The sequence below is a fragment of the Apostichopus japonicus genome, chromosome 20, assembly GCF_037975245.1.
Source record: "Apostichopus japonicus isolate 1M-3 chromosome 20, ASM3797524v1, whole genome shotgun sequence".
Taxonomy (NCBI): domain Eukaryota; kingdom Metazoa; phylum Echinodermata; class Holothuroidea; order Aspidochirotida; family Stichopodidae; genus Apostichopus; species Apostichopus japonicus.
In genome coordinates, this window is record NC_092580.1 from 4,448,056 (window position 1) to 4,467,882 (window position 19,827).

The 19,827-nt window shown below is 36.0% G+C and overlaps 1 protein-coding gene across 8 annotated transcripts in view; it reads left to right on the plus strand.

Moving 5' to 3' along the window:
- LOC139962175 (voltage-dependent calcium channel subunit alpha-2/delta-1-like) overlaps positions 1–16,102 on the plus strand; it is a 71,489-nt gene extending 55,387 nt beyond the window's left edge. For all 8 annotated transcript variants that reach the window (XM_071962141.1, XM_071962140.1, XM_071962139.1 and 5 more), the window contains 15 exons: positions 270–369; positions 1,526–1,588; positions 2,363–2,484; positions 3,359–3,433; positions 4,172–4,233; positions 4,555–4,599; positions 6,206–6,277; positions 6,468–6,538; positions 7,033–7,111; positions 7,765–7,817; positions 8,727–8,785; positions 10,082–10,223; positions 10,716–10,835; positions 11,444–11,522; positions 12,229–16,102. In XM_071962141.1, coding sequence (XP_071818242.1) covers positions 270–369; positions 1,526–1,588; positions 2,363–2,484; positions 3,359–3,433; positions 4,172–4,233; positions 4,555–4,599; positions 6,206–6,277; positions 6,468–6,538; positions 7,033–7,111; positions 7,765–7,817; positions 8,727–8,785; positions 10,082–10,223; positions 10,716–10,835; positions 11,444–11,522; positions 12,229–12,330 — 1,244 coding nt within the window. In that variant the 3' untranslated portion in view covers positions 12,331–16,102. The remainder of the gene's footprint in view (positions 1–269; positions 370–1,525; positions 1,589–2,362; positions 2,485–3,358; positions 3,434–4,171; positions 4,234–4,554; positions 4,600–6,205; positions 6,278–6,467; positions 6,539–7,032; positions 7,112–7,764; positions 7,818–8,726; positions 8,786–10,081; positions 10,224–10,715; positions 10,836–11,443; positions 11,523–12,228) is intronic.
- Positions 16,103–19,827: the final 3,725 nt, after the last annotated feature.

Consider the following 19,827-nt stretch of genomic DNA (forward strand, 5'->3'; position numbering starts at 1 on the left):
TACAATACCTTCTTCCACGTGATTCTGACCGTCTCAGGCAGGTTAAATTAGGGAGATCAAGTACCTCATGTAAGGAGGAAATATTTTGAGGGCGGCGGCATGTAAAACGCTTGAGCATTGTGTTGTGATGATGATGACGTTGTGATGATGTTGTGAGGATGTGTTGTGATGATGCCTTATTTGACTTCCTAGGATATTTAGGGGTATAGCAAGGTCCGTATACGATCAGATATATCTAAATTAATCTCTTGAATCTGATCTTTCTGAAGGTGACATGGAAGCGATTAACAAACTATGGGGTGATGCTCTGACTACCTCTGATTGGGTGGAGAACATAACAAGAAATGAAGCCTACAATGGATCGTCACCGTAAGTCATTTCTGAAACATCAGCGATGAGTACAATCTTACCGCAGTATTTCATTTCACGGAAAGCATATATAGAGATATATGTACATTATATAGATATTACATGAAAATTAAACTTACTAGTTTCACAGTTTTGTCAGAATTGAATATGAGCTTGAACATGTTTGTTTATTCTTATAACATTTTGTAACATGTTGTCAGCAAAATGTCATTCTAAGCCTCATAATTACGTGTTTCTCTGGGTTTCTCCTGTGATAAGACTTGGCAATATTACTAGCACTGAGCATTTACAATCCATGGCAACTAATGTTTTGGTTTTTGTTGGTTAATGTGATTGTATAGATATTTAGAGGAAGCATTTACATCATTGTCACTGCAAGATAAACATTAACAGTACCACTTCTAAGAGTTTATCAGCACCTGTAACAAGCTATAACCATGTTTTAGGGGAGTGTTTATATCCCACCATTGCACTTTAGGGTGTAATTATATAATATATTATATATAATTATATGATATTTAGAGGAAGCATGTATGCAGTAACATCATGTCACTGCCAGATAGACATATCTGAACCTGTAACAAACTATGACCTTGTTTCTTGTAGAGCATTTATACCCAACCAATGCTTTGTTTTGATAGGTTGTAATTGTATAGATATTTAGAGGTAACATTACATCATGTCACTGCCAGATAAACATTAACAATAACACTTCTATAGTTTGTACGGAACCTGTAACAAACTATGACCATGTTATTAGGGAAGTTGTTATATTCCCACATTTTTTTTTTCACCTCCAGGTGTATAATAATAATAATACTAATAATAAATGAACTTATAAAGCGCTAAAATCTACGAAGTATTCAATAGCGCTGTACAACCCTAATAGAATTGTATAGATAATTGTATAGATATTGTAGTCCTAAATTCAGATAGATTTTCACTTTTTATGGATATTTTTTTTCTTGCCAGTTTCAAAAGAAGTCACATAATATAACTAAAAAAAGCTAAATTTTACCGTCCATTAATTAGCAAAAGGGTTTTATTTATCTACGCACTGAAAGATGATGTACCAGAAATTATAATTTCATAATATGTGACAACAGACATGATTTTTACAATCGTTAGCATTAAGCATCTCGTCTGTTTTTTTCAGGTTGGGAATAAGAAGCATCTTTGTGGCTACTCAGGGAGGCTTGTCCAGGTTTGCACCTGAAAGGTAAGCTGTAAATTCAGTGTATGAGGCTAGTGTGACTGTACAAACTCTAGTCTGCTCTGTGACTTTCATAATGGAAAGAAGAATTATGATTACATTATTGAACTGACAAAACAAGTCTGATACTTTTACATAAACAGTATTCTTCAAAATAGCAATTAATGCCTTAAAGATGATGTTTTTGTGTTATTCTTGGTTATCCTTGGAGACTACAAATCATTCATATTTAAAAGTGTACTGCATACTATTTTTGAGTAGCAACATTGCGTGATTCATTTCATCTGGACCCTTCTTCATAACGAGTGAAATTTAAACACCTGAGAAATGTTGATTTCAGAATTTGTATACCTGACTTCCATCTGGAGTGTTAAGTGGGTTCTAGTTTGATCAACAGTCCAACAGTACAACAGTCCAAATCATCATTTAAGTCGCTCGAATTTGATTATTTAATTGAACCATACTCCTGTTGTTTATCTTTTCTTTCTTATTGTTGTTGTAAGAATGCTTCCCTCAACTCACTCCAAACATTATGTCCACCCTCTCTCCCGCCCACCCCGACCCCCACCCTCAAAAGAAGGCGAAGAAATAACATATGGAAAAACTTGTTTTATAGGCATTTGGAAATTGTAGTTTCAACCAGCATGGCATACTCGGGCATGAAATCTCAGACTCCAAACGCTCAGCCGATATGTGTGGCAGCATTAACCTTTTAGTCACAGATATCCTCCTCTCGAGATCTTGGGCATGATGTTGTTGTTTTTATCTTCACCTCATCAGCTCATTGGACACTGAAGAGGCACAAAGAGCTAAGCAGGATCCTTGGGAACAGAATTATTACCGTCGGCCTCTCTACAAACCTGACACTTACATCTTCTCAGTTCCATACAATGATGGGCAAGGTGAACCAATTTATCCCTTTCATCTCCATCAAAGACCAACAAGTTCTAGCATTCTATATTTTGCTATTGACTTTTATCACCCTATCGCATTTACTAACAGATTCCCCACCCCACCCCGGCCTCCTCACCCCCATGCCCTCCCCACCCCAACACCTACCTATACCTGAGGTACATTTGCTATAATTAAACAACATAGGTTTAGATAGATTCAGTTTGAAAGTAAACAAAACTTTATAAAAAACTTAAAAATTACCCTTGGGGTTGTGAAATATTCTTGCTCACATTCGACAAACTGTTGCAAGAAAGAGTAAATTACCACATAGATCTTTGACATGCTTTTGGAACGTGTCCAAGACTTTTCAGAAATTAAATTGATGAGACTCATTTCAGTTTATCATTGAGAAATGTGTCTTTACTAAATTGTGTTTGATGTTTGTATGGATAGTAATAGCTGTGTCCTAGTGTAAGCCACTCATATCTCATCTTGTTCCGAGGTGCACAACATTTGCGAACAAATGCGAAATCAATAAACGGAGGGGGGGGACAAAGAAAAAGATTTGAAAGTAACATACTTTCTTTATAAGAGCTGTCGTGACAACTATCAACGAAGCAAACAATATTTGTTGCGTTCATGTAGTATTTTTTTATGAGCTGCAGTAATGTGGTAATGTTAGTTACATAAATGAAAAATAATTCTTCTGTTACTTGTTGTATCAATCATATTTTATATTCCATTTCCGTAGCTCTCACATTGAATACATATCGTAGAATATATTTTTTTACCAGATTCAAGATGGTAAATCGTCCTGATATCGGTTTATTTTAGTACTGTCATACTTGGGGTCTCAATTTTTATTCTTATATTCTCTAACAGGCCTAAATAATGAAAGTGTGCTAGATATAACGGCTAGTAAAGCAATACACATCAATAGAAAATGGTCACCGGCAGGTATGTTATTGGTCCTTATGCTTCATTTTGTATTTATTTCTTTGTTTTTTTTTGTCATCTGATTACTTTTGATTATGTATACATGGAAGGAATGTTGTCTCCTAACTTGTTCGTTTTTGTCTGCGCCAAAAGTTTTTTTTTCTTCAGTAAATTGATTCTGAAAAAATTGAGAATAAAGCGATGAATTTCAGGACCTTCAATAAAAAGCGAAATACACAGGGATATGATTATAGAACTCAATCTTATTGGTGTGAACACATATAACATCACTTCCCAGAATATGTTGATAGATTTGAAAAGAATCAATTAGCAGATGAAAATTTGAGCAACAGGCTAGCTAATAATTGACAAATCATTGAGCATAACTTCAAGTTGTTTCTTGTTGATTACTTAAATTATTAATATATATATATATATATTATTAATATATATTAAATTATTAATATGTATTATGATTATTATTATTATTATTATGATTATTATAATTATTAAATTGTTATATATATATATATATATATATATATATATATATATATATATATATATATATATATATATATATATATATGTGCTGTAAAAGAATAAGAGACAGGATTTCCTTCATGCATCACTTTGGAAGGCGTTACTGAAAAGGAAAGACTGCCTAGCCAATATAACAAGCAATTTATACAGATCTAATAATCAAGTAATTAATTATAATCGTAACAAAGATTTCAACTTTTTCCCCTGATGCTTTAGTTGTGGGAGCCATCCTGAATGCCCAGACTTTTGAGGAGTTTTGGCTGCCCAAAACCATGCAGGTAAATTTGCTATGTGTTTTCATATTCACACATTGCTGCATGCAACGACATGGCAAGTTTGAGTGATTTTACTGAATAGCAGGAAGGTTTCATCATTTGGCCACTGATTTGAACTTTCTTTATTTTGTTATCCATTTGTTGCCTTGGTAATGCTTTCTGTTACTCAGTACAAAGAATGTGTAATGGAATGTTCTGTTTTTTCTTTAAATGACAATTTTGAAATATCAATGTTACTCTTTGTCTAATTTATCCCCAATATTTTGTTTTAACTTTTCATGAGTTTGCATGTAACTCATAAAGCTTTCCTTGTTATCTCTTCAGGGAGAAAATGGACTGGATGGGGCTTATTGCTTTCAAAATACCTCTGTAAGTAGCTATTTTATGATACATGGTTGTATATATGCATCACATGCTCTGAAATTTATCTCATTTCTTTGTGCTGGGTGCATGTGATGTCTAAAATTACAGAATGTTATTTCCACCATTCTCTCTTAACTAGTATGTTCCATACACACTCCTTGAAATACCCCTTCTTACATTTCAACACCTTACAATTTGCCAGTAAAGATGATTTTCTGATGATTAATGGCAACATATGCCTTTAATCTAACTTGTTAATTTATGTACGAGTTGTTAGTATAAATGTTTGGATAGGCATAGGCTAGTTAATGTTGGAAGCAGTTTATATTGTAAGGGACCTGGGTCTACTTTAGTCTTCTTCAGGACTTTGGAAGTAAGGCATAAATACTGCACATGACTGCAGCACTCAGATGCATAGAAACTAGATTTTATCGTGATCTTACTCTCCAGTAGAGCTCTCTTTTTCTACTGGACTATTAAGCTAAACTATTCCTATCAACTGTTTACAAATCGTACAAACTATTTACAAGAACGACCCGACACAGGTCTTGACTGGTTGAAGTCGATGAAGTCTCGCTCTTTCATGCTAGAAATCATACCTCTTAATAACGTCAGAGACCTTCTGAGTAGTTAAATATAATTCCTTCTAAAATAGGTGATTGATATCTGGTTAGCATTTTTGCAAATGATAACCAGATATTATAAAATGCTAATCATTTCTAGAATTATAATTGTTTAAAGTATTACAACTAGTCAGCATTGCACAATGCTAACAGATAAAGGGTGTGAAGACTCACGCAAAAAGAAAAGTCTAATGCCGGTAATCTGACCTAGTTTCGAATGAGGTGTAACAGAAGTGTTAGACACCACCATCGATCCCAAAAAATACACACAGCTTGCTACCGTCGGTAATTAGACACTAGTGTACAGTCAGTACATACAGCTGCGGTCAATACCCACAGCACAGTGTACAAACGATACAGTGATGGACATCTCAGGTCCAGCTAAAGATAACAAGGTATCACGTTTTGTTGCTATCTGCATTTTGTAGCGACAAGGGAAAAATCTTAAAGTTAATTTAAAGATGGCGGCACGTTGTTTGGGCCAGTCTTCAATGACTTTAAGCTTGATGTAAATGTAAACAATCATCTTGACAACCCAACTCAGTACACCTAAAGCATAAATGAAAGACTCTCCTGTTAGATGGCCAATAAGCTTGAACAGGCAAACTGTACAGTATTTGTCATCACCCAGCTGAAAGTGGTGACATAGAGAAAGTTCCCGCACATCCCACTACTATTTTAAATACAGGGCAAAATACAACTGTACTTAAAGAGAGGCACTCTTCAAATGCACATTTGGGGACAAAATAAAGGGATTCAATATTAAAGTATCTTTCATACTTATTTTTTTTTTTTATGAAAGATAACCAATGCAACGGTTCTATATAGACAGTTTCAGTAATTAGTTATTATATAGAAGCTGTCACTAAAAGATTTCTCCAAGGTAGCACCTACAATGTTTCATATTTCTAAACTCAATTTAATCTCATTCATATATTGTAATTTTGTTTGCAATGTGTGATGGTTTTGTTAATACTTTTATTTATCAGGCACAACATTGCTATCTTTTGGATGATGGTGGTTTCATCATTTCAACAAGTGCAGAAGATGTCAAAAGTGATGTAAGTATCTTATGAAATGACATAATCATATTTTGCTTTCCTCCCCCCCTCACCCTCCACTCCCCTCTCCCTTTTGTAGTTAGTTAGGCAATATGAATTTTGTATCTATGCAAGAAATGACCCATCAAGATTTTTGTCCTTTAGAGTTATTTATTTATTGTTTAATCTTTTCTTGTCCTATGTGTTACAGGTCGGGCGTTTCTTTGGTGAAGTCGACGGTAGAGTTATGCAGAGCCTGGTTAACAACAATGTCTATGCTAAGTATGTAATGTGAAAGAAACATTTCATCCGATACAATATCAAATTTAGATGAATATGTAAAAAAAAAATTAGCAGAGAAATTAATGAAGTATAATTTTGAGAGAAAAAAAACCCCCAAAGGAACAAAGTGTATAGATTTAATTCTTTAGTATGTATGATTTAATCCCTCAAGTCTTGATATGTCAATTTTTAGCTGTCTCCCTAGACGTTAAAAAAAATGCGAAAATTAGATACGACACACAAAATGTCATAAAAAAAGAATGCAATTTATGTAATAAGTCGAAACTCTAGAAAAGCTAACCAACAGAAAGTGTTTACACAAATATAGGTATCATTCCTATTAATTTTTTTCCCCTTAATTTCCTCACATGAAATTATGCATGGAAATGATTACAAAAATGAGATGTGCATTGCAAGGCATGGACATAAAAATCTCCACAAAACCAGTTTAAATGGTTTGTGTTTTATAGCTATTGCTGCTTTGTTCTTCGCAGACATACAAGTTTTGACTTTCAGGCAGCGTGTCCGTTCATCGCTGAGACGGCCAGTCCAGGAATAAGATCAGCATTCGTGGTGAGTGACATCGACCTTTGAATTTTGTGGCCTAGCGGAACGATCGTCAAATACGATATTCTTTTGGGATAGATGATGTATGACACTAGAGCCTGCTGCTAATTGAACTTGGAATAGTCGAGTAGCGGTCGCCCAAAGTGTCTTTTGAGGGGTTGCCAAAAATGTGCTCTCAGACACACACAAAAAAAGACAGTACCTATAAATATCTTTCTTCAAACGGTATGAGCCCACACAGTATACTGAAGGCTGAACAACTGTTAATGATCTTCTCAAACTTCTGCATCAAGTCTTTTCTCATTGATGTAGCTCTGCTGAAGTTTATGGACTTTGGTTTGTAATAATATATGGAATATTGTATGGTTATGTGTATATAAAGTATCTACACAGCCTAGCATTTGTGTAACAATCTTGCTCTCATTTGTACGGCACGTTGCTTTTTCCGAGACCAGATCACATCTTTCTTGTGGTTTAATATCTATATATGCTGAAAGTGTTTTAATACCCTATACACAAATGAGAACAACTACATTAAAAAATGAAGGCTACATTCCTCATTTTAAAAGCGTGAAATGCCACAGTGTCCATTCATGTTCATATATGGTACTCTAGCTGGCATGCTTGAAACTGTACAATTGAATTTTTATTCCTCACAGCCCTCGTTTAGCTACCTCGCCAACCTGTGGTGGTGGATGTTCTCTGCCATGTGGTAAGTTTTTAGGTCTGTCATTTGTTTTTAGTTGTAATTTTATGGTCAAAATTTGAAAACCAGTATAAATAAATAATCCATTTTAGAGACAGGCAAAGCTTGGGAAAATAATAATGAAAATAATAATAATAATAATATAATGATAATAATATAATAATAGTAGTAAAAGATTTGTAATGCGCACGTATCCACTAAGAAAATGGCGCCCAAGGCTCGTCGCATAAGGTGAGTTTTAATCTTCTTTTCAAAAGGAAACTGAGACACTCTAAGCAAAAAGGGACGAGAAGTAAAGAACTTGTGGAATATGGTAGAGAATTTGCAATAATCAGAAAAATATGTTTAATATCTGGTAGCTGGGGATATAAGTGAGATGTCGTGTAACTTGGTGTAGCATACACAAATAAAGAGAAATCCGCAGCATACAGAAATGCAAATCATTCCCCCCCTCCCCTCCATTTTTTCAATAAAATTTAGTCTTTCATGGAGTTGTCTCTGTAATCCAGACCATGTACTGTACCTTTAGAGTTCCAGGAAATTAAGACAGTCTTGTAGCTGCTTGTTGGATTATTTTAGGACCCACTTTTCCCCATGAAATGTACGGTGTAGCACTGAGCTCACAATACCATCACATTGGATAAAAGCTCAGCACCCACCCACCCCCCGACACAGCCCTGACCCTGCCCACTACCCCGCCCCCTACCGAGTATACTTATTACTTCACCTCATGGCCCTTCTTTTTGCACTCTTAATATACTCCATATTTTTCCAACCATCTCTACATTTTCTTGGGCTCGCATATTGACCAGTGAACCCCTCCCCAACCCCCCCCCTCCCCCCAGAAGCCACTCCTTCCCGTCAGGCATGTAACTAGTTTTTAAATCCAATCTTCTGCATCATTTGCTCTTTCAGGAATATGGTTACACACACGATGTACGACCTGATAGTCTTTGGAATAACAGAACCATCTAGTAAGTTTCTATGTGGAGAAATTTGATACACAGATCTGCAACAGACTCAGTACATTATAAATTAATTCATGTAGCTACAGTATTAACCCTGTACAAGCAGCATCGTTTAGAAAGTTTACACCCACAGTGAACATGCAATTAGAACAGATTATTTAAGGTAGGTTTAGGGTAGCTATAACACTAAGTGATGAGAGAGAAAGAGTTAAATTTTTGGGGGGTTGGGGAGGGGGAGGGGGAGGGGGGAGGTTTATCTTCAGGAAAATTCTTGCTTTAAGTTGAAATGTCTCATTAAAAACTAAGAAAAGTACTAGACTGTAGCTAATCATTTTTTTCAATGCTGCTCAGAGAATGCCAAGGGAATTACTTCATCATACTTGTAAAAATTCTGTAGTTGTTTGCATGAAACCGACTTATCTTTTGTGGTTCCACCATGACGTCACACATCAACGCACCATCTATGTTTGATGAGTAATATCTATGTAGCATCACATATCTGACATCACTACAAGAAATCAAATATATCTTTTGATATGGTTCCTCCATGATATTACACATCAAAGCACCATATATGTTATGGAGTGTTAGCTCAGTGGTTAACGCCGGTGCCTTTCAATCTTAAGGTCCCAAGTTCGAGTCACTCCAAGATTAATGTGTGTCGTCCAGTTACAGAGTTGTTGACAATTGACAATTCATAATCATGGACATTAAAATATGAATCTTAGAGACTGACTTCGGTCAGCTTGCAGCTTTGATAAGCCAATGATGGCTTCTTTGCAAGTTCCTGCTTGCAGGAGGATCTAAAATATATACAAATACATACATATGTTTGATGAGTAATATCTAAGTAGCATCACATATCTGACATCACCACAAGAAATCAAATATATCTTTTGATATGGTTCCTCCATGATATTACACATCAAAGCACCATATATGCTTCATGAGTAGTATCATATTTAGCACCACATATGCAGCATTACATAGTTCAAAAATCATATCTGTTCATGTGGAGACACTTCATGACATCACACATCCAATGCACTATGTTTCAATGTGTATTTCTGTCATGACATGACATAGTAACTCCAATCAAATGATAAAGCTGTATTTGGGCATCGCATGTTTGGGAAATGTTATAGTATTATAAATGTTGCTGAATGTCTTGGAGGAGTGAGTAGGTACAGAAACATACACTGTCTATTTGACTGAACTTTAGTCACGCCATCTAACAACACTAGAATGTCATATCACCGCCAATCCATCAATTTTTCCATTCTTTTTCTTCTACTTAAAAAGTTGTGACTGCTCAAACAGCAGCTGAGGGCAAAAATGTCAGCTGCATAATGACACAGACTCAGTATGCTTTCGGAGAATCTGCAGTGAATATGACTGGCATTGAGACCTGTTCTCATAGGAACTCGCCGAAGGAATGTGACAGGTAAGACCCCATCGTAACATTATTTATCGATTACCGCACTACTACATTCATGTCGGCCTCATTCAAGGTGAATAGGTCGAAGGTCATGTATTCAAGATCTCTGTTGTCATGGATGATCACAGTATGTTGATTCATGCAGCCAATAGGTATATTTAACTTTATGTTAGGTTATGACCTATATTCAAATTATTAATCATTTAATCATAAATTGACAAACTTCTCTCTGTTCTCCCTGCTTCCCCCCGCCCCTTGCTCCCTCCGGAACAAAGTGGGTGGAGCAAAGGATTGCAGGAGTTCAGTTATGATAGAGTTGAAGAGTTCACAGTCCGGACTTAGACTCGGATTCAGGGTGCACTGGACTCATACTTGCCTCAGACTGGGTCTGCATTGGACTAGATCTCAGACTTGGACATATCTGTTGGAGAGAGCCTCTGTTTGTCTGTTGGTTTCTATTATCACTACTGCAGTGACATGTCTTTTCTTTGCCAACAGGAGATGGTTTTCAGCGCAGGTCTCCAAAACGAACCTTCTTCTACTCTTTGTGAATCCTAGATGCCCGACCTCCGAGTGCGCAAAGATTACCGTCAGACAGGTGCCTCAAGAGGCCAGTGCACATATCCTTTTACGGAAGAAAAGAGAGATATTAAACAAATCTAAAAAACGAAAAAGTCCAGTATTTTAGCTGAGACGTTTTTAGTTTATTTTAAAAGTGTGGATAAGAAATTTATTTATGACTCCCATATCCAAAAAGCATTACAATTTCAGAATTGGTAGTATTAAAACAGCATGGTGGGGTTAAACTAGCGTAAAGGGTAATTTATTCCTAGGACTAGTCTAGCGAAGGTTTCTCTGTGACAGTTTTGATGCACTGGAAAATGTACCAATTTATAAATCAACTTGACTCCTGCCCTGCCCTGCCCTGCCCTGCCCACCCCCCCCCAAAAAAAAAGATTACATAGTTAATATTTTGTCTTTGAAAGTTCCTTTTGAATGCAAGCATTATAGTATGTATAACACCATATTGCAAGGTACCACATATTGGCAGTTTAAAAGCCCCTAAGTATCTTGAAAAGCCAAAGAAAACGTGGACAGTATAGTTAGTAGACTTATAGTTTCTTAGGATGTAGTTTGCTTTGAGCAATATATTTTGTATCCTTCTTTTTAATATTATCACCCTTTTTCAATCCAAACGCCCCTATGGTTCCTTGACTGTGATGTGTACAAGAAACAAACCCTTGTTTCGTCACTCCACGATACAGAAGAAGACCGCCCGAAAATTGTTACGATTACAATCCCAACGTAAGTTGTCTTTGTTCACCGTTTTGACATTCTTTCTTTTTCATCGCTAATTTTGCTCCGTTTATGAAATTATACTCCTGCCAAATTTCATGACAAAGATGCTGATTATTATTTTTTCTTGTTTTCTTGTTATTTTGTGAAATAGAAATTGTAAAAGAGGATTAATACAAGGAACTCAGATGTTGACAAAGTGATCTTATTTTGATGAGATTTTGGGTTATTAATGTGTTATAGCATCAACTGTTTTAAGTCAAGTTAAAAGAAAACTCAACTTTCAATCTCACAAATATATTTTGTTTCTGAGAAATCCAGCGGGACGTTAATTTGCATAGTCTGTCCGTATTAAAATGAGAGCAATCGAAAGTATGTAAACATGCCTCAAGTATTTTACATTTAGCTTCCTTCTTTCATCCTGAACACTTTCACCAATGTGGAGCGTTGGGACGTTAATTTGCATAATCTGTCCGTTTTAAAAGTTCAGTTAATATATTTCGCATAAACATAGACCTTCAAAAACAGTGCAGAAATGATATATACAGGATACAAGAAACAACATTAAATGTTTATCACAGCTAGAAAGCTAAAATGAGAGCAATCTAAAGTTTGTGAAAGCCTCAAGTAGTTTACATATAGCTTCCTTCTTTCATCTTGAATACCTTCACCACCTTGGAGCTTTTTTGACGTTTTGTTTAATATTCATTTTCAGGAGAGTTCAATATGTTCCAAAGGTGTGTCAGTGACTATACCCAGGTCATTCACGGTGACCCTCTTACTCCTGGGTCTGGCGAGCAGATATCTTTCTTACTGATGACTATTCCACCAGCTGTACATGGCAGTGCCTATAAAAGGAATTATATAGATCCTATACTTTGTTTTCCACACGACATTTACCCTGTGTTATTAACCCTTCTTTCATTTTATCCATGATTTTTGGACTTTTCACCATGATCATTTATTTCAAATGTGAAATGTTATTCAGATCTGTACTATTATGGAATACAAAGAAGGGCAACTAGTTTAATTGGGAAGTCCTGATGTATGTAATCGCAATTGTAGGCTTTGTTTGACTTCCTATCACAATAACATTATGCAGTACTTTGTCAAATTGTGTATGGTTAGATCTTCTTTGATTCAAACGTAATGCCATCGTCAGTCTGCACTGTAGATTATTGCAGTGATGGTGCTCTGAAATGCATTATATTCTAACAAACAAAAAAACATGTTGTTTGAATCATACATGCTTTACATTCTGTCACTAACTCCTCCAGTCCTTATGAAGTTGTTTACACAATTTCATCGCAATTTAATCAAGGAAATTGCGGTACTCCTCTCTTGCTTCGGTCTTGATGTTAATTAGGAAAGCAATGTGTGACATCACCCGGTATAGAACTTTTACGGTCTGCGATATATATGGAACATCCGAAGATAAGTAGAATGTCAGTTTACTGTTGTATTCAATGTCGTAATGTGTCGCCCTTTCGGCTTCCATTTTATATCAAAACACATGGTTTTAATTGTTTCTGCAAGTTGTCTTTGGTTTAGACATTTCTTCAAACGTCATTAGATGATATATTGCTTTGTTCTGTTTGACGGACGACACGGTTTATCTCAGTTCCGTTCAACCCAAGACCATACTACACAGACCCAATATGTTTAGTTTGGCAGATATATTTATTGTTCTCCACCGGTTATAGACAGTAAAAAAACAGGAACAACTCTATGATAAATCACTCAGTGTGAAAATTGATACAACAGAGAGAGGAACACACATTGTCCATGTGCCTTTAAAGGTTTGCAGGATGGTAAAAATGCTCAATTGGGATTAGCGTTAGTAGTCTAGACCTTAATGAATCTTGTTCATACTAAGATGCGTTCTTTATCATAGGATCGTTCCCCTCTTTTGGGGGTACAATACGTCAAAAGCTGCAAGGATACCATTTTTCTGACATGTTTTTCAGTGTGTTTAAGCCTATACATTGTTTAAAGTTTCTGGAGAGTTGCTCCTTTCTTCGTTTATACGCACCTATTTAATGACATTGTATCATCAATTTTTTGGTTAAATTGTTACCTTTACCCCTCGGTAATTGTAGTGAACTTGCTGGATTTAATTATGTGCAATAAAGATCCCAGTACCAGTCCACCCCCCACCCCACCCCAACCCTAAAACATTTCATGTCAGGTGGCATCTGCTGATGCTATTCCCATGATGTTTATTCATGATGGATCCCCATTACTTTAATACGGAATCTGATAATAAATGTGGAAGGTTCAAAGAAGTCAAACAGATCATTTTAGTACAATGATGCCTCTAAGAATATAAATTTCCAATTTTCTTGTTGTAGTAGTAATGTGATTCTTGATTAATTTACAATCTGTAATATCAGTATTTCTAGATTTACAGAAATGATGAATGTTTGTTTATTATCTCTGTTTTTGGTGGGGGAGGGCTGAGGGGGGGGGGGGGGTTGGAGGGGTTCATTAGATGTTATGTTTTATTTACAACATCTACTAGTGTTGTCAGGATTACAATTTTCTTAAGTGCCATATCTAGAAAACCAAAAACAGAACAACAAATTCAGGAGAGAAGGGGGAAAAAAAGGAAAACCTTTAGATTGCTGTGAGTTGAGTAAGGAAGTCTCAGCAAATTGTGATCTTGTCGTTGCCTTGTGGGATATTTTGTGATACTATCTTTTCACTTGGGGAAGTATAGTTTATTTATGAATTATTAAAGATATGATACATAATTTGTTAGAGATGATTGTATACAACAGTTTCATTGTTTCTCTTTGCACTCGGAAACTGCATAAATAAAAACAGTTTCTTTCAACAATGTTTTGTACATATATACCAGTCAGAATGTTTTATATTTCTCTATATTTAAAATGTTTATCAAGGATCTTTAATAACCATTATATCCGTCATCAATATTATTCTCTCTCCATTATTCTCAGTTAGTTTCATATATTGCATTTGAATTTATTTAGTTAAATTTCATATTTCATTGATTGATATATAGATATAAGCTGTCTCAAATTTAGTTTTTTTTTAGTGCATCAATTCTTTCCATGCACCATTTTCCATGCTTAATGTAATTGGTGGGGCATTAAAGTTAAACATGTTTTGTTTTTTCTTAATTTTTATTATGAACCAATGAGCGATATAAATTTGTAACATAAAATTTGCAATTTGTTTTTGGATGTATCAATAGGCTATCATGATTTTTGTGAGAAAATGAAATTAACTTGATTGAAATTGTTTTTGAATGTTTCTTTTCGTTCTTCTTGATGTTGAATGAGGTTCTTAGATCTCTCACGTTCCTCTTCAAAGTGGTGAGTTGTCTGTTGTCCTACAACTCTAGGTATGTCTATCTTGTAGCTTTTTGCATGCTTCTTCTTTTCTACTATCAAGTAATGCAAGGGGACTGTGTGCAATAAAAACTGTATTACAGTTGGGCTGAAAAGTATTTCCTTGCAGTATCTGTTCTTCATGATCAGGCTGTATTCATACCTCTTAATGTCAACTTCTCTTTTAAGCGGAGAAGATCCTTAGTACATCTTCTACATCCAGTACCTGGCGTGCATTTTCTGCGTAATTACTGTTGCAATGCAGCTGTATACATACCCCTGTGTAGGATACTTTGGTCGCTACCAAGATGGAGAGAATTTTTATTTTTTAGTAGCTGTTGACAATGGCTTCAGTTCAGGTTCAAAAGTGTATCTGGTCTGAACCTCATGTTACAGCAGATTCTCTATATAAATCCAAGATATATAACAAAGCTTAACACCAATAAACCAATATCTGTTAGATTAGTCAGGAATGAATCAGGAATGAAAGCAGTGCAGTTTGACTTTATGAATCAATCCATTTCATGATCCAGAAATAAGTGACCTAAATATCCTGCAATTTGAAGTTATCAGTTTCATAGAATAGAAGTCTGTGGGGTAGATGAAAACTGTATGGATAAAGTTTATTGGATGGACATTATAAGCTTGGACAACCTGTTGTTTAGATTTGTTGTTCACAGCGTACTGTTGTTAGATTTGTTGATCACGATGAGAGAAGAAAGAATTATCCTGCAGTTACAAGTTTTGCAGATGCTTTTATTTGCAAATTAAATTTCTGGTTGATCATCCTATCAGGCACATAGCCAGGAATTATTAGTAGGAGGAACACCAATTATTTCAGCAGGAGACACCTAAATTATAGTAGGAGGGATGCAATACTTGTATCCTGTGACTTGTGAACATTATTGCATACATGATGGTGGCACAGATCAGTGGGGGGGGGGGGTGGGGGAGATGGGTGGGGAGGGTATGCTGCACAGCAATCTGTATGGAGAGGACCACCCTCTTGATCCCCAGTCTAGCTTCAGGCCTCTGTCTTATCCTCCCTGTTAGAGCTTCTCTGCTTTCTGTATTTATGTTTACTATGCAAAACTGGATTAGCCACTCTTTATTTTCATTTGATCAGTTAAATATATTTAAGATCAGTTTATGCTTAATGAATATGGTGTGTGGTTTTATTGAAGTGTTATGTAATTAAGGATTTAAAGTTGAAATAAATTTTAATTTATCTTGAAATATGAGTTTTCTTCCTTTTGTCCTTTTGTTTTTCTCACAACACAGCTTCATTAGTATGTGCATGAACCATGCTTCAAAGCTTGATTAGTATGGGCATGAACCACTATATCTGCTGTGCTTCAAAGCTTGATTAGTATGGGCATGAACCACTATATCTGCTGTGCTTCAAAGCTTGATTAGTATGGGCATGAACCACTATATCTGCTGTGCTTCAAAGCTCCATTGGTATGTGCAATAACTACTATCTGCTGTGCTTCAAAGCTTGATTAGTATGGCATGAACCACTATATCTGCTGTGCTTCAAAGCTTGATTAGTATGGGCATACACTACTTTCTACTGTGCTTCAAAGCTTGAATAGTATGGGCATGAACCACTATATCTGCTGTGCTTCAAAGCTATATTAGTATGGGCATGAACAACTATCTGATGTGCTTTAAAGCTTGATTAGTATGGCATGAACCACTCTGCTGTGCTTCAAAGCTTCATTGATCCATCCACAGGTACACCCAATGTACCCCAAATCATGGAAATTACAGATAAAGGCGTGTGGTATATGCTTACGCAGTAATTAGTACACATGGAAGTTTCCGTCGGGGTTGATTAAAAGTATTCCATTTGATTGAATATATGTTGAACAGTTAATTTCGGTGGTAAATTAATTCAGGGGTGGTGCGATGGGCCTAGGCCCCTAAATACCTGCTAGGGCCCCAAAACTACTTTATAGAAAATATGTAAGTCATGCCTGCCCCTTAGAAAAGCATCGGACCCATGTTCTCACTTTAGTCAATGTTAAGGCAACTTCGTTTATATCGGTCGTTATAAAAAATGGTCGTGAGTGTCAAAGAATTTAACAGAGTATTCTATTGCATTGTGTTGTCTGGAATAACGTCGATTTTATACATAAACAAGACCAGGATGAATGGATACATGAGTAAATTATTTTTGCCGGTGGTTTGGAAAATGGCCGAAGTTTGTATGGGACCATGAGATGCGCAAAAGCTTGACTCTACTGCGTAGGTTATAATACTCATATTATGATGGAGGCCTGATGGGGTGTTGTTTACAGTAAGAGATCACGAACAAGTACTTGAGCTGATATTGAGAGCGCCCATGTCACGCTCGTTTTAAAATCGTATATAGAGCTCTTTTCGGCAGCTGGATAAGCATCGATGTCACATGTAAGAAGAATCCATAGTATCAATCAATGTCCATCACGACACCGTTTTGTAGGTTCATATTTTATAATCAACAATTACGCGACAACAGGCAGTAGGCTTATAGGCTATCCACTCCACACAAAGTGAACACCATTTTATTCAATAAATTTCTTATGTATCTATATTATTCATCATAGTACGTGACATTTCCTTTCCTCTTTCCAACTTCCAGGTACGGGAGTACAGTACGACATGTATAACTTTTAGCCAATCACAGCTCTAAAGTATTTATAGCGCGTGCCTTAAAGTTCACTTGACAACCAAAGCAGCTGCTTAGGTGCTTGTATAGGCTAGAGCTATCTTGAGCGAAAGTCGACCTTATGACTGAGTATACTGTAGGCATTTGTCTGCCAATATGAAAACGATAAGTATACCAGATGTGTTTCGGGCAATGGTTTCGGGACAAACGTTTCCATATGCCTATTATCTGGACAGGTTATGCTACTTGATATGGTCAAACGTCCGTCTGCAGGCAACAACAATAGTATCCTGTGTCATATCATAGGCCTAGGTCTATGCTAGTTGCCGGGCCTAAGTTAGCCTAGGCCAAAATAAGTTTGTGTAGGCGGTTACAGCTGTCCATTTGAACCAGCATTTCACAGAAAGAGCTTAACGGAAGGCAAGAACCCAGAGTGAGCCACACAGTGAGTAGCAGCTCCAATGATTTCATCATTTGGTTAATTAAGTTTAACTAGGCTTATCCTGTTTAGGCCTACAGTAGGTATCTTATGATATAGGCTATAGGCCTAACTACCGCAAGCTCCATCGTGCCACGAGACTTATATTAACACTAACGTGAGGCCTAACTTGATTTCTCGTGCCTTTTTAACCTGAAACTTTAACATAACATATATTTAGATGGGTGGTCCTCGCAACTATTACTAGAACGCAGTAGCCTATAATGTAGTCAACGTTTAGGGCCTCGTATATAGTCGACTTGGCCTACTTTTTGTCGTACAAAATCCGTGCACTAAAACTTTTAAGTGGCTTAGGCTAGCAAGGATAATAGTTAGCCTACTATTTCATACTAATGTGGTTAGAAAGAGGATAACCCATGCCCTTGGCTGTCATTCAAACACCGCGGTGATTTGTAATCCAGTTAAGCTCAGCCTAAAACTCTAGGGCCCTACTAAATTAAAGTTTCATTCTTTCTCCAAACATTTTCTAGGGAAACAGTGGCTATAATCAGTAGTTTGGTTTGCCAAAAAATACCGATTACTGATAACCCTATAGAGCAGAAGGAAGTTGAATAGAAAAGGTGATGGAGATTCGTAAAAAATAATCTATTGATGTCAGGACATTGGCAAAGGATTCTATAGTGAACTGAACAGTTAGAAGTAAGGAAGAATTTTTTTGGAACGGATGGAAACAGGAACATATTTTGGGACTGAACTTCGATACTGAATGGAACATATATTGCCCTCCTGGAACTTATTTATTAAAGCAAATATATTAAATAAAAGAATCGCACAACTCAATTTAGTATCAACATCTACATGACCACAGTTCTAAGAATAAAGAACTCAACCTTCAAGTATTATTTTTAAGTGTACTAGTGGTACCGCGTGATGCCAGTTTATTTAAGTAAGTAATATGATTTACCTGGGCCCAAAATTTGAATGTACATGTATTACATATCAGTTTGCAAATGTTTTGTTAAGGTATAGTAAAAATATGTAATGTGCATGCACATGTATGTTTGTATGTATGTATACTAGATCCTCCTGCAAGCAGGATCTCGCAAAGAAGCCTCATTGGCTTATCAAAGCCGCAAGCTGACCGAAGTCAGTCTCTTACATTCATATTTAACGTCCATGATTATGAATTGTTAATTGTCAACAACTCGGTTACTGGACGACATACATTAATCTGGGAGTGACTCGAACCGGGGACCTTATGATTGAAAGGCACATTGAAAGGCACATTGCATATTTCTACTATATATTCCAATGCAGTTTAGTTCTGTGTTTATATTTTGCATGTGTCTTGCTCTCTGTATGGGTCTCTGTACCACAGAGATAACTGATCAAGCTGGAAAGTTACTCTCAATGCTAGTCCAGTTTTGGCCACTTATTTCCTATTTGATCGACATAACCCGCTTACATACAGTTACTCCAGATCATTTGCAGATAAAGATTTATCTGGCCATAAAAAGTCAGATATAAACTGGATTATCTCGATTTTCTTTATATCAACCAGATAAAGTTGTATCTGGCCCAGATATGGATGGCAAAACATTCAGCCAGATAAAATTTTATATGGGCCATATGAAAGTTTATCTGGATTTTCTTTATATCAACCAGATAAAGTTTTATATGGCCCAGATATGGAAGCCATAAACTTCAACCATATAAAATTTTATATGGGCCATATAAAAGTTTAAGTGGAATTTTCTTTATATCAACCAGATAAAGTTTTATCTGGCCCAGATATGGATGCAATAAAATTTAACCAGATAAAATTTTATATGGGCCATTTAAAACTTCATTTTATATCAAGTTATATCT